General features: G+C 54.1%; 1 protein-coding gene across 2 annotated transcripts in view; it reads right to left on the bottom strand.

Annotated features, from left to right (window-relative positions):
- LRCH4 (leucine rich repeats and calponin homology domain containing 4) overlaps positions 1–13,777 on the bottom strand; it is a 63,257-nt gene that overhangs the window by 12,665 nt on the left and 36,815 nt on the right. For both annotated transcript variants that reach the window (XM_053360995.1, XM_053360994.1), the window contains exons 2-10: positions 6,509–6,653; positions 5,110–5,236; positions 3,897–4,002; positions 3,614–3,750; positions 3,214–3,332; positions 2,980–3,076; positions 1,893–1,980; positions 1,640–1,761; positions 992–1,068 (exon numbers count right to left, since the gene is read on the bottom strand). In XM_053360995.1, coding sequence (XP_053216970.1) covers positions 992–1,068; positions 1,640–1,761; positions 1,893–1,980; positions 2,980–3,076; positions 3,214–3,332; positions 3,614–3,750; positions 3,897–4,002; positions 5,110–5,236; positions 6,509–6,653 — 1,018 coding nt within the window. The remainder of the gene's footprint in view (positions 1–991; positions 1,069–1,639; positions 1,762–1,892; positions 1,981–2,979; positions 3,077–3,213; positions 3,333–3,613; positions 3,751–3,896; positions 4,003–5,109; positions 5,237–6,508; positions 6,654–13,777) is intronic.

Raw genomic sequence — 13,777 nt, 5'->3', positions numbered from 1 at the left:
CCACTACCAAAACCAGCACAATCACTTTTGTGACTTGTCCTCACAAAACGCTTCATCACAGTTTCTTCCTCTCTATTCAAAGGTCCTCTGCTGCACGATACCAAATGTAAGAATTCACTGATCAATGGATCTCCGTACTGGCTCACTGGGAAAACTTCAGAAATTCATATAGACCTGTGAGCTCAGCTGCTCAGCAGCCCCTCTGCCTGAGGGATAATCCCTGGCCTCCTGATACCTGAGTGCCAGACAGGTAGCCATTCCAGAAATAACAAACCCAGATGAAGGCAAAAGGGTGGGATGAACTTGGCTGGGAAACAGGGAAATGTAAATATCTCTTTTGTTCCACTTGATGGGTGTTTGGTGGAGGGCAAGGGGAACCATGGGGCAGGGTCCAGGATGCTCAGATTCCTGCCACCAGACCTCCCCTTTCATGATGTAACCGTGATGTATGAGTGATGTAGTTTTGGGGGGTGTGTAACATGGGGATTAGCAGCTAATAAAAGTTTGGGTTCTCTTTTGTTCGGGGCTTCCATCTTGTTCCACCTGGTGGCAGGTGGGAGTCCTGTCTCGACAGTCTTCAATCAAGACCAAGCCGACAGGCTGCTGTTTTGCTCTGGTCTTCCTGGCTGGGGTCCTTGTTCTTTGTCCAAGGGGGCCCTCAGAGTTCTCCGTTAACACTGCCCATCACTGGCTGCCCGCCTGGCCCCCCGCAAAAGAGAAAAGCTTCTCCCCTTTCAGCACGAGGGAACACTGCCCCACAGCAAGTGGGCTCAAAGCCCAGAAGAGCATGTGGGGTTTGGGCCATTCCCGGCAGCCAAGAGGGATTTGAGGACCCCACACCCCAAGCTCAGGATTGAGTAGGGGGCAACGGCACCCTGGGAGGAAGGGGAGCTGGAGGAGACGGAAAGGAGACCCCACAGGACAAGGCTGCATCTGGCGCGAGATCCCGCCCGCTTGTGCGGGGAGCTGGCCGCAAGGTGGCGCCACACACCTGCCGGTCGGTCCCTGCTCCACAAGTCCTGTTTTCTGGAGGGAAGTTGAGGAGCTCTTCCTGGGCTTCTGGAAGTCCTAGAAGAGGCCAAGAAGAGAGAAAACGTGAGCAAATAAAGGGGGGGGGGAAGGGAGGAAGTAATTTGCTAGTTGAAGCTGCAATGTGACAGCTTAGAAAATTACGCCCGGGGAGGAGAAGGCGGATAGGGAAAAGCTTTCATCCCTCTCTCGTGACGCCAGAACTCATTCCAAGAAGCGGAGCATTGGGGGAACTGGGACAGAGAAAACAAAGCCCCTTTTTCACAGCTGAACTGTGGAACTCCCTCCGGCAGAACACAAAGACGAGAAGGTGGTCAGGACATCTTCCTATTGGCAGTCCAACCTGGTGATCATCTTGTTCAAGCAAAACAAGTTGATTCAGAAGCTTTTGCCGCCAGTCCACCCCCAGCCCCCAAACGCCGCACAATGCCCGCCCAGGACCCCCAAGTCGCTCCTCTGCTTGTGGAGAATGCAAGGGGCCTCACCATCCTCGGACGCTACCCCTGCCCTCCCTTCCAACTCTCCCAGCAGGACATGGGAAAATCCTGCCCCGGGAGGACCCAAGAGTAACTGCAAGATCTGCCAGTAGGAGGGCAAGCTCCATTCTCACCTCGGAGGGTGCCATCCCCAGAGAGGCGCTCTCTGGCTTTCCCACGGAGACCTCATCCTCCTCTTCCTCCCCGTTGACGCTGCTGTCAATGTAGTCGATCTGCTCCAGGTCAGCCGCATCCACTGTGGGAACGGAGGAAGGAAGGAAGGAAGCAGGTTAGGGCTCAGGTCTCCCTCTTTTTCCCCTCCCTCCAGGCCCAAAGTCAGATCTTGCTGTTAGCAACACCACCCCCTCCATCTGCCTGGCTCCTCACCTGTCCCGTTGCGCTTCTCCCTCAACTGCTTGGGGTCTCTGGCCAGCTCAGCAATGCGGAAGGAGAGGTCCGAAAACTCATCTGTGGACTGAGAAGCAGGGAGAACAAGGGAGGATGAAGGAGGAGAGAGAAACAGCAAACGGCAGGTGGTAAGGGCCGCCCGACAGCTGAACAGACTCCTTTGCTTTTAAGCAGAGGCAGCTTGATTCATGAGCTGCGATTCCTGCATTGCAGGGGGCTGGACTAGATAACCCACAGGGGTCCCTTCCAACTTTATGATGCTAGAATTCTATGGCCCTGGAAGGCGGTGGACTCTCCTTCGTATTTTAAGCAGGGTTTGGATAGCCTTCTTCGTGGGGCTACCTTGGAAGGTGACCCGGAAAGGCTGCCACATAACTCCGGTCTTGAAAGACCTACACTGGCTCCCAGGACATTTCCGAGCACAATTCAAAGTGTTGGTGCTGACCTTTAAAGCCCTAAAAGGCCTCAAAGGCCCAGTAGACCTGAAGGAGCGTCTCCACCCCCATCATTCTGCCCAGACACCGAGGTCCAGCTCCAAGGGCCTTCTGGCGGTTCCCTCATTGCGAGAAGTGAGGTTACAGGGAACCAGGCAGAGGGCCTTCTCAGTGGTGGCACCCGCCCTGTGGAACGACCTCCCATCAGATGTCAAAGAGAAGAACAACTACCAGACTTTTAGAAGACATCTGAAGGCTGCCCTGTTTAGGGAAGCTTTTAATGTTTAACAGACTACTGTATTTTAGTACTTTGTTGGAAGCCGCCCAGAGTGGCTGGGGAATGCCAGGCATTACTTAGATGTGATCACTGGCTGCTTCTCAGGCATTATGGAGTAGCAGCAGAGGGCTGGACTGGATGAGCCTTGCAGATCCCTTCCAACCCTGCAATCCTATAACAGCGTGACTAGGATGGGACACAACCGGGCCAGGAGGCTCACATCACGCTCCTCTGGCCGTAAGGTTTTCGAGGGCCGCCGAGGCAGGGATCAGGGCCCCCGTAAAGCCCGTCCCTCTCTCCCCTTCGTAACTGTAAAAAATGTCCCCGCAAGGAAAGGAGGAAGGCGTTCCCACACCTCGTTCCCCGACCACCGCTTGCTCCCGCTGTCGACGCTGTTGAAGCCTGAGTCAAGGCCGCCGTACTGCCGCACGGGGTAGAAATCGTCCGGGAGGCTGTGGGAACAGACACAGAAACAATGCTCTTCCGGCCCCAATCCGGCGGCTAAAGCAACTCCAGAGCCACGCTGCCCCTTTCTATGGGGCAGCAGCTGCTTAGCAGAGACTCCCAGGCCCCCCTCTGCCCGCCTTACCACGTCCCGAAGCCGGCGGGGCGGGTTCCTTGTGCGAATTCTGCCAGGTCCGGCCGTGCCTTGCTGCAGGCCTCAATGTTGAGGTATTTGAAGATGTGGATTTTGCCTTTGGAGCAGATCTGCAGGGAGAACGGAGGCGCTGGATCACAGGGTGGCGGCGGTGGCCCCCGCAAAACGAAGGCCGCCTGCCCCGTTTAGCGAGGAGGAGGTGCGACGAGTTGCCGGATCACGCCTGCCTTCCCCGCCAGCCTGTTACATCCTGGCCCCCAGGCCCCACTGAGAGCCCCCACTAAGGGCAGGATAAATGGAAAGGGTGGGGAGAACAACAGGCCGGCTCCGGCCCGCCCGCCTTCCAAGCAGTCTCGGCTCTCAGCCGCCCGCCCCCCTGCTCCCCTGTTACCTGCGCAGGTGGGAACTGCAAAGGGTTGTTCTCCAGCAGGATGGACTGCAGGTGCCGCAGGTGGCGGTAGCAGGTGGGAATGCGGACGACACGGTTGCAGGAGAAGTCCAGCCGCACCAAGGGCAGCTCCGCCAGCTCTGAGGTGGGGCAAAGCACAGGTGTCCGTGAGCAAAGGGAAGAAGAGGGGCAGGGAGGGCTGCCTCCGTCGCCAGTTTAGAAGCAGGGGATCTGCCGGTGCCCAGATAGCTCTGGCAAAGGGGGAAGGCTTTGGGAAGGTACCGACCTTCGGGCAGGACGGCGATTTGGTTCCTCCGGACGTTGAGGTCCCGAAGAGACTCCAGGCCGCCCACGCTCGCCGGCAGGGACTGCAGCTCATTGCTGCTGACGTCCTGAGGCAGAAAAGAGGATTTGGGGCAAGGTCGCAGGTGAGCCGAGCCCCATCCCAGTAAGGGGGGGGGGGAGGGAGAGCCCTGGAGGCAGGGAGAGAGCCTTAGGGGTGCCAGTACTGAGACTGCTTTGGAGACATCTCAACTAGGGCCAGGGCCTTTTCAGCACTGGCCCCGACATGGTGGAACGCTCTCTCACAAGAGACCAGGGCCCTGTGGGACTTGATCTTTCCGCAGGGCCTGCAAGACAGAGCTGCTGTTCCGTCTGGCCTTTGGCTTGGACTCAGCCTGACCCTTATGTTTCCCTCCCCTTATGGTCTTGATCTATGGGCTACTATTAAAATGAGGCTGCATTTTAAATTGCATTTTAACCTGTATTTTAAATTGGTTTATTTTTCTATTTTATTTTTTAATTGTAATTTTACTGGTGTTAGCTGCCCTGAGCCCAGCTCTGGCCAGGGAGGGTGGGGTATCATTATTATTATTATTTTTCTCACATGGAGCAGGGAGAATAAGCTTATCTATTTCTTAAAACTTACATACTAGCAATTTTATTTTATTTTTTTTAAAACCAACCACCACCTCAGAGCAGTTTATGAAAAAGATAAAACAATAAAATTAAAAGGACATAGATTGTCTAATGGCTGACGGGCTGGGTAAAGAGGGCGGTTTTTGCCAGGCACCTAAATACATGCAACGGTAGCGCCAGGCGAGCCTCTCCGGGGAGGGCATTCCACAAATGGGGAGCCACCACAGAAAAGGCCCCGTTCTCGTGTTGCCTTGGTATGTTTGAGTGGGCAGAGAGGGGGCCCCCCGCCCACAATTCTACCTTGGCATCATCGAGGTTATTTGGGGTGAGAGAGGGATACAGGGGATTGTCTGCAGGGGGTTGTCCTAGTGGATCGAAGCTGGGGTGGTGGTGGTCCTGACGCCTTTCGGGTTCAGGTTTGGAGGGCCTTGGGCATCCCTCCCACCCCCCACGTGGCTTTAGCCCAGCTCAGCGTGGAGACACCAGCGAGGCTGAACCCTGGGGTAAGGCAAGCAAGAGGAGCCCGTCTCCTGGGGGCCTCTGTCCTGGAGGAATTCCACCCACCGGCGTCGCCGACTCACCAGCTGGCGGAGGGTACTGAGGGTGCCGATATCGTCCGGCAGGGAGACCAGCTTGTTGTTGCTGGCGATGAGGACCTTGAGGGGCAGCCGGCAGAGGCAGGAGGGCAGGGAAGAGAGCTGGTTCCGGCTGCAGGGAAGAAGACAACAGTGGAGGAGGAGGAGGAGGAGAGATCTGGCTTCCCAAATCTCAGGGGAGACTGGCAAAGCAGGATGGGTGGGCTGGGGAATGAGGAAGGGAGCGGGGGCGCTTATTCCATTTTGTCTTCTCTGTTTCCCGACTCTCACCCCGAGGTCCCACGGCAGGTTGCAGCATCAGAAGCAATTTGAAAAGTAAGGGAAAGGAGGGGACATTCTACCCTATGTGGTGGGAATGTAATGAAATTTAAAAAAATTGGGAAATGATATACAATGAATTGAAGATGTTCCACCTAACATTTGTTAAGAAACCTGAAGCATTTTTGTTAGGGATCATAGGAAAAGACCTGCCAAGGAAGTTCAAAAATATCTTCATGTCTGCGACAACGGTGGCGAGAGTCTTAATAGCACAAGGATGGAAGAACGAGGAAACGCCGACTAAAGAACTATGGCAAGAGAAATTGATGGACTATGCAGAACTGGCAAAATTGAGACATAAACTACGGGACAAGGATAACTGTGATTTTAAAGATGAATGGGAACCTTTTACAAAGTATTTAAAGAAACAACAAAGTGAACTGGACTCCTTGGCAGGTTTTGAATAACCACTCACAAACTCTTTATTGACAATAATCAGTCAGATAAATTAAGGATTTATACAGTTTTGTAATATGCAGAGAATAGCATTTGTAGAGAAACCAGAGACTGGAACTGGGGGAAGTCGGGGGGGGCAGGGAGGGGGGTTATTTTATGGGGAGGGGGGGAAATGGGGGCGGGAATCAAGGGTGATATGTTTTAAGATAATATGTTTTGTTTAAATTCTTAACAATTGTTTTAAAAAACAACAACAAGCAATTTGAAAAGATGTGAAACGGCGTTGCCGTCACGGGGCTATTGCTGGAATAACCTTGGGAAACTGAAAAGAAATAAATAAAAGCCGATTCGAAACAGCTCGCAACCAGGGAAACGAGGTGGGTCATAAAAAAACACAGCTCAGGTGGCAAAAGCCAGGGGCCAGGAGCACCTCTGTGGGGAGGAGGGAGCCCCACAGCTCTGCAGGGGCAGGCCACCCCCCTGAGGGCAGAGGAACCTCCGAGAAGGCCCCCTATGCCAATCTCAGAACCTGGGAGGGTCTATATAGTGGGCCTGAGTCGCGCAGGGCTTTCAACGCCAACGTGAGGGAATCCAGAGAGCTCTTGCCGCACCCCTGGAGAAACACCCCATTCCCTCGCCCGTTCTCTGGCTTCCCCCTTGTGCGAGTTACCTGACGTTCAGGTAGGTGAGGGCTTGGAGGTTGGCGATGGCAGGGGGGATGCTGCGGAGGCAGTTGTGGTACAGGCTCAGCCCCTCCAGGGACATCAAGTGGCAGGCGTCTTCGGGGACCTCGGCAAAGCGGTTTCGGGAGAGGTCTGGGAAGGAAGAGAACAGGGTCTTTAAGCTGTCAGGAAGCCCCTGCAGAGCCCAAAAGGAGCCCCCCCCAAAAAAACACACACTTCCAAGTGACTCAGGCTGGCTGACAGAAGCCTCCTCCGAGGCTCTTTGCTCCAGGGGATCCAGTTGCGACCGTGTGGGTCTCAGGTGGGAGGCCAAGTTGTTAACGGACATCTCCATCTGGCTGGCCTCTCCTGTTCTCTTACACAGGTCAGCAGAAGACCTGATCCACTGCATTCGTACAGCGGAACCTCGGTCGCCGAACACTTCGGGAGTCGAACGTTTCGGCTTTCGAACACTGACCACCGGGAAGCGAATGCTTCCGTTTCCGAACGCGCCTCAAAGTTGAACGGCTTCCGAGGTGCGTTTCTCCATTTTTTCCACAACGGATTTCGGCAACTGCGCCTCGGTTGCTGAACGTTTCGGAAGTCGAACGGTCTTGTGGAACGGATTACGTTTGACAACCGAGATTCCACTGTATTCTGCCTTTTCCTCTGAGGAAGACACAGTTCACACACGCCCCTCCTCAGTCAATTCTTTACAACGACCCTGCGAGGGAGGTTAGGAGGCTGAGACTGACTCCAAGCTCACCCGGGAAGCTTTGGGGGTGCATTGGGGTTTGAGTGGTGTATTCTATTTGAACTACATGCTGCATACTGTTTCGAGATTCAGCATGGCCCAGCTTTGGAGTCGCAGAATTGGGACCCCAAGGGCCGCCTAGTCTAGGAATCACAGCTGAAGAATCTCCGAGAGCCTTAAAAAACCTGCAAGGGAGGAGAGTCTGCCCGTTCCCCGTGAATCAGCTCTGACCCTCTGAAAGTTCGTTTGAATCCCTCGCTTTGGGTCCTGCCCTCTGCAGCAGCAGGAAAGAAGGTTGTGTCCAATCTAACAGGGGAAAGCCCTTCAGATTTCTGAAGGTGGCTCTCCTATACGATACGATAATCTTTATTGTCATTGTCCCATACAGAACAATGAAATTGGGGGGGGGGGGAATCTACATAAGACCTTCGAAACCAACAAGCCTCCTATCCCAGCTATCCCAACCTGGTTAGCCCCCTAAAAAATACAATATACTCCCATAGAGACTACCTTAAAGGAAAAGGGACCCCTGACCATTAGGTCCAGTCGCGGCCGACTCTGGGGTTGCGGCGCTCATCTCGCTTTATTGGCTGAGGGAGCCGGCGTACAGCTTCCGGGTCATGTGGCCAGCAGGACTAAGCCGCTTCTGGTGAACCAGAGCAGCGCACCGAAACGCCGTTTACCTTCCCACCGGAGCGGTACCTATTTATCTACTTGCACTTTGACGTGCTTTCGAACTGCTGTTGGCAGGAGCAGGGACCGAGCAACCGGAGCTCAGTTCGAACCACCAACCTTCTGATCAGCAAGCCCTAGGCTCTGTGGTTTAACCCACAGCGCCACCCGCGTTTCTAACCCTGTACCTTCTTCCAGAAGGCAGAAGCTGAAAGAGATCGTTTCCGGGGTGCGCACTATCCTGCACTATCTCTGCAGCTTTCTTATGACACCTGGAAGCGTAGATTTGATCCAAGGTGGGAAGAGTGCACCCAATTATTCTCTCCGCAGTCTTTACAACCCTGGACAGCATTGCTTTTCTCCTGACTGTGCAGCTCCCAAACCACACACACAGGCCATAAGTTAATACACTCTCCACAGTGCAATGGTAAAATGCCATCAACAGGTCCTTTGAGAGATTGTGCTCTCTTCATCAGGTCTTTGCTGTCATCTCTCAACTCCGTTCCTAGAAATCGAAACACTGGGACTTGTTCCACGCACTTCCCCTCAATAATAAGTGGCTGAATATTCAATTTACATTTCCTAGAGTCCTATCGGCTATGTTGTCTGTTCTCCAGGCTGAGCCTACCCAACTCCCACAACCATTCCTCATCACAAGTCAGACCAGACCGCTTCCTCTCCAGCCAGGCAAACCCCTGCAGGCTGCCCCTGCTGACCCTCTGGGAGTCTCTGGCCAGCTATGCCTCCGGACCCCCTCCTCCAGGAGTCTTCCCCCCCTCCGCCTGGGGGAATGTTGCAGAAATTTATGTATAGGTTGGGGGGGGGTTTGCCCCTCCAGCAGATATCATGCACATGCAGCCCACTACCAAAACCAGCACAATCGCTTTTGTGACTTTTGTGATTTGCCCCCACAAAACACCTGGTCACAGATTCTTCCTTTCTATTCAAAAGGCCTCTGCTGCACGATACCAAATGTAAGAATTCACTGATAAATCTATCTATGTACTGGCTCACTGGAAAACTTCAGAAATTCATATACTATAGCTACTCAGCAGCCCCTCTGCCTGAGTGATAATTCCTGGCCTCCTGATACCTGAGTGCCAGACAGGTAGCCATTCCAGAAATAACAAACCCAGCTGAAGACAAAAGGCTGTAATTAACTTTACTGGCCGAGGGAGCCGGCATACAGCTTCTGGGGCATGTGGCCAGCATGATTAAGCCGCTTCTGGCGAACCAGAGCAGCGCACGGAAATGCTGTTTACCTTCCCGTCAGAGTGGTACCTATTTATCTACATGCACTGGCATGCTTTCGAACTGCCAGGTTAGCAGGAGCTGGGACTGAGCAACAGGAGCTCACCCCGTCATTGCGGGGATTCGAACCGCCGACCTTCCGATAGGCAAGTCCTAGGCTCTGTGCTTTAACCCACAGCGCCACCCACGTCCCCAACATGGGGATTAGCAGCTAATCAAAGTGTGGGTTCTCTTTTGTTCCACCTGGTGGCAGGTGGGAGTCCTGTCGCGACTGTCTTCAATCAAGACCAAGCCGACTGGCTGCTGTTTTGCTCTGGTCTTCCTGGCTGGGGTCCTTGTTTTTTGTCCAAGGGAGAACTCAGATTTCTCCATTAACAGGAAGAAGGCGACAGAGACAAGGCCTTTGGTGTGTGTATGAATCTGCAAGCAATCCTCCCTCTCAGAAGTCCACCAAGGGTGGAAAGCCCAGCAGGCAGCTCCAGGAAGGCCTAGCGCTCGCTTTCTGCTTTGTGTCTGCTCAGATGATGTTTTGCAAGGAGGAGGAGGAGCAGCAGCTAAATTTAGAAGCAGCCCTTCCAAGTATCCAGGAAGAGAGGCTCCTCAAGAGCCCAGTGGAGGAGGAAGAGGCGGTGGGGCTGAGGCCAGCCACTTCTCCACTGGGGTGGGCTTCCTCGCAAGGAGGCTACCTTGGCAGCTGCAAGGACAACAACAAAACCCGCCCGCCTCCAAGTTCCTGGCTCAGCTTTTGCTCCTTGAAGCATTTTGCATTAAAAATGGGTCGGTTCGTGGGTGAGGGGAATCACAGGCTTTTTCTGCAAGGGGGAAATCTCAAGCGTTAGAAGCTCAGATATGTAAGTGGGGCCCCAAATGGCTCCTTAAACCAGGGTTAAAAGGTAAAGGGACCCCTGACCACTAGGTCCAGTCGTGACCGACTCTGGGGTTGCGGCGCTCATCTCACTTTACTGGCCAAGGGAGCCAGCATACAGCTTCCGGGTCATGTGGCCAGCATGACTAAGCCGCTTCTGGCGAACCAGAGCAGCACACGGAAACACCGTTTACCTTCCCGCTGGAGCAGTACCTATTTATCTACTTGCACTTTGATGTGCTTTCGAACTGCTAGGTTGGCAGGAGCAGGGACCGAGGAACGGGAGCTCACCCCGTCGCGGGGATTCGAACCGCTGACCTTCTTATTGGCAAGCCCTAGGCTCTGTGGTTTAACCCACAGCGCCACCCGCGTCCCAGAAACCAGGGTTACAGTCGCCAAAACAGAAGGCCTAGCCACCATTTGGGGGCCAGGCAGCTCTTAAGTTGTATTTTCCAATACGGCTTTTGGGTTCTGGAAATTCATTCTGAAAAAATGCAACGGGAGAGAATTCTACAGGTTGTGTTGCTGGTGTGTGATTCAAGGATCGCCAGGCAGGCACCTCCAGGTGGTGGAGACGTCAGGTACCATCCGGGCACCTTCACCTGGTCGCAGGTGGCCGATAGCCAGGTGCAAAATGTGCCTGGCGAATTTCGAAGGCTGCTCGGAACAGACCCACCTGAAAGCAGAGAGTCTTTTGCAAAACTCAAGTGGGAAGCTAAGCTAAGATGCAGAAAAGCCACAGAGCGCCCTGATCTTTCTGAAGAAGAGGCCAAATGGGGAAGGAGAATCTTCTGAAGATCGGCAGAGGCAGGAAGAGACTGAAGGAACTGGGTGCAGGTTTTCTAGCAACTGGGATTCAGAAGCAGAGCAACGTTTGGCCTGGGTGCAAACAGTGCTCTGAGGATGCTGACCAGCTCACCTGTGCTGCTGCCCCCATCTCCCAATGCAGCATTTTTATGGGGTGGGGGGCAGGCAGAGAGAGGAGGGCGCCGCAGCAGCCTGGCAGATGGCGGAACGGAGCCAGCCTCTCCCCCCAAGTTAACAATAGTGACAGAACAGCTGGTGCACATGACCCTGCCCCAGACACAGATGCCCACTGTATGCGCCGGGAGGGCCCAGCTGGGTAAACGTTTTGTCAGCCATACGATCCGGAGAGGGCGGCACGAGGCCGAGAAGAAGGGAGCGTTTTGTTCTCGAGGGAGAGCCTGAGGGAGACTCTGCTGCTGGCGCAAGGGAGCTGGGAGCTGCCAGGAGGATGACAGGGGCACAGCAGGAGGAGGAGGATATCGTAGGGAGGGGGCTCTTTGGGCAATGCCCCTCAGTCGGCCGGGACGAAGAAGCCGCAGAGATGCCAGCCTGGATGGGGACACCAGGCTCCAGACAAACTGGGTCTCTCTCTGGGCACCTGTGGCTGTTGGCATCCGTCCGTCTCGGAAGACAACGGAGGAATGCGCCTTTGGGGGTGAGCTCAAGCAATTCGCAAGAGGCAGCGTGGTCCCCAGAGCCACCAGCATCCGAACAACCAAGGAAGAGGATGCAGGACCAGCCCAATGGCCCAACTCGTCCTGCGTCCCAGGGGTCCGACCTGCTGGGAAACCTGAAAGTGGGGCCCAAGCACAAGGGCAGCTCTCTCCCCTCATGTGGTTTCCAGCCTCTGGGACCACTGACAGCCTTCTCCTCCTCCTCCTCCTCCTCCTCCTCCTCCTCCTCCTCCTCCTCCATGGATTTGTTCAATCCTCTCATCATTTGGGAGCACCTCTCCTGGTATTTCCCACGGAGGACATTACGGTCTTCAAACAAAAACATCTTAGAGGTCCCAGGCCACAGGGAGGTTAGGCTGGCCTCAACCAGAGCCAGGGCTTTTTCGGCCGTGGCCCCGATCTGGTGGAACGCTCTGTCCCAAGAGACTAGGGCCCTGCGGGACTTGACATCTTACCGCAGGGTCTGCAAGACGGAGCTGTTCCACCAGGCCTTTGGCCAGGGCACAGTCTGACCCCTTCCTTTGGTAATCTTCATAGAACTCTAGCCCATGGTTGCCATTAATTTGATTCAGAATTTATTTGAGAATGAATTGATTTTAGAATGCTGTGTTACTTTTATTGTTGTTAGCTGCTCTGAGCCCAGCTTCGGCTGGGGAGGGCGGGATATAAATAAAATTTTAATATTATTTCTCTGCAGCTGCTTGATGTGAGAAAAGCCTTTCTGGACCAGGCCAAAGGGGCTCCTCCTAGCCCAGTTTCCTCTCCTCCCGGGGGCCAACCAGATGCCACACAAGGAAGCCTTGAAAGCAGGACGCAAATGCAACAGCCCCACCCACCCGCCTGGGACCCCCAGCAAGAGCAGTGTTCAAAATCCCCCAGCCGCATTTTGCTACTGGTTTGGCTCCAACTGCGTCAATGTGGAGATTTCTAGGCACCAGGCTGGCGACCCCAGTTTAAAAAGCTCCGCCTTAGTCCAGAGTTAATACCATTTCCACGGTGTCCCTTTCTCCTCCTTGCAAACTGGGAAGAGTGTATTGTTGTTAAGAGCGAGCTACACTCAAGCTATGTAGTTGAGATCGTAGAATTGTAGCGTTGGGAGGGGACCATCTTGTCCAACCCCCTGGTGAACAGACATTCTGTTGTGGAGCCCGTAAAACTAGATTTATAAGGTGCCTCTGACTGTGGAGGGAGAACATGGTTGTCACGCTCCACACACTTGTCCAAACCAGGATTCCCCAAACTTGAGTCTCCGGCTGTCTTGGACTACAACTCCCATCATCCCTAGCTAGCAGGACCAGTGGCTGGAGAAGATGGGGACTGTAGTCTGAAAACAGCTGAAGACCCAAGCCTGGGAAACCCTGATCTAAACTTACTCTGAAGTCATCCATTTAGCTGGAGCAAATTCCATTGTTTGCTGGGAAGAATCAATGATGCCCCTTTTTTTGCATCCTTCCTGCCCTGTCTCCTCTGCCCCCCACCCCCCAGGTCTCCTCTTCTTCTGCCCCTCTTGCCCTTCCTCATACGGCCCTTTCGTCCAGCCCACGTGCTGCTTTGCAACCGTTAAGTAATAAGCAGAAGGGGGCCTGTTTTGTGTCACACTAGGCAGAAAGGAAGGGGGCGTCCACAGGAAGGACAAGCGGCAATCTTACACTGGTGACCCCGCTCAGAGTCCGGCGAGTAGGAGTCTGCAATGGGATGCAGCTTCCTCTGGGGACTTGCGTTTTATGAACATTGGATCAGGTCCAAGGGGGCCCCTCTAGTCCAGCATCACTGTCCTCGCAGTGGCCAACAGCTTCCCATTATGGGAAGCCAGCAAGCAAAGCCTGAGCACGACAGCCACTCCCCCCCCCCCAAAGTTTCCAGCAACTGGGATTCAGAAGCATCACTGTCGTAAGAACCTGACCCCAAGTGCGGAGGCAGAGAACAGCCACCCTGGCCAGGAGCCATCTAAAGCCTTCCAGGAATTTGTCAAATCCCCTCTGGCAGCTGTCTAGGTCAATGGCCATCACTGCCTCTGGTGGGAGGGAGTTCCACAGTTGAACTACGCACTGCTTGAAGGAGGACATCGTTTTCTCTTTCCTCTATCTTCCAACATTCAGGATCGTCAGATGTCCCCAAGCCCGAGCGTCATGCAAGAGGGAGAAAAACTTCTCTCCATCCATTTTCTCCATGCGTAATTTGAGACACCGCTTTCATGTCCTACTCCTGCTCCTCACCTGACTCTGTTTTTTCCTAAACCTAAAAAAGCCCCCAA

Source organism: Podarcis raffonei, chromosome 13 (genome assembly GCF_027172205.1).
Source record: "Podarcis raffonei isolate rPodRaf1 chromosome 13, rPodRaf1.pri, whole genome shotgun sequence".
NCBI lineage: Eukaryota > Metazoa > Chordata > Lepidosauria > Squamata > Lacertidae > Podarcis > Podarcis raffonei.
Note: the sequence above shows the minus strand (reverse complement) of the source record. Positions and strands in the feature narration are given on the sequence as shown.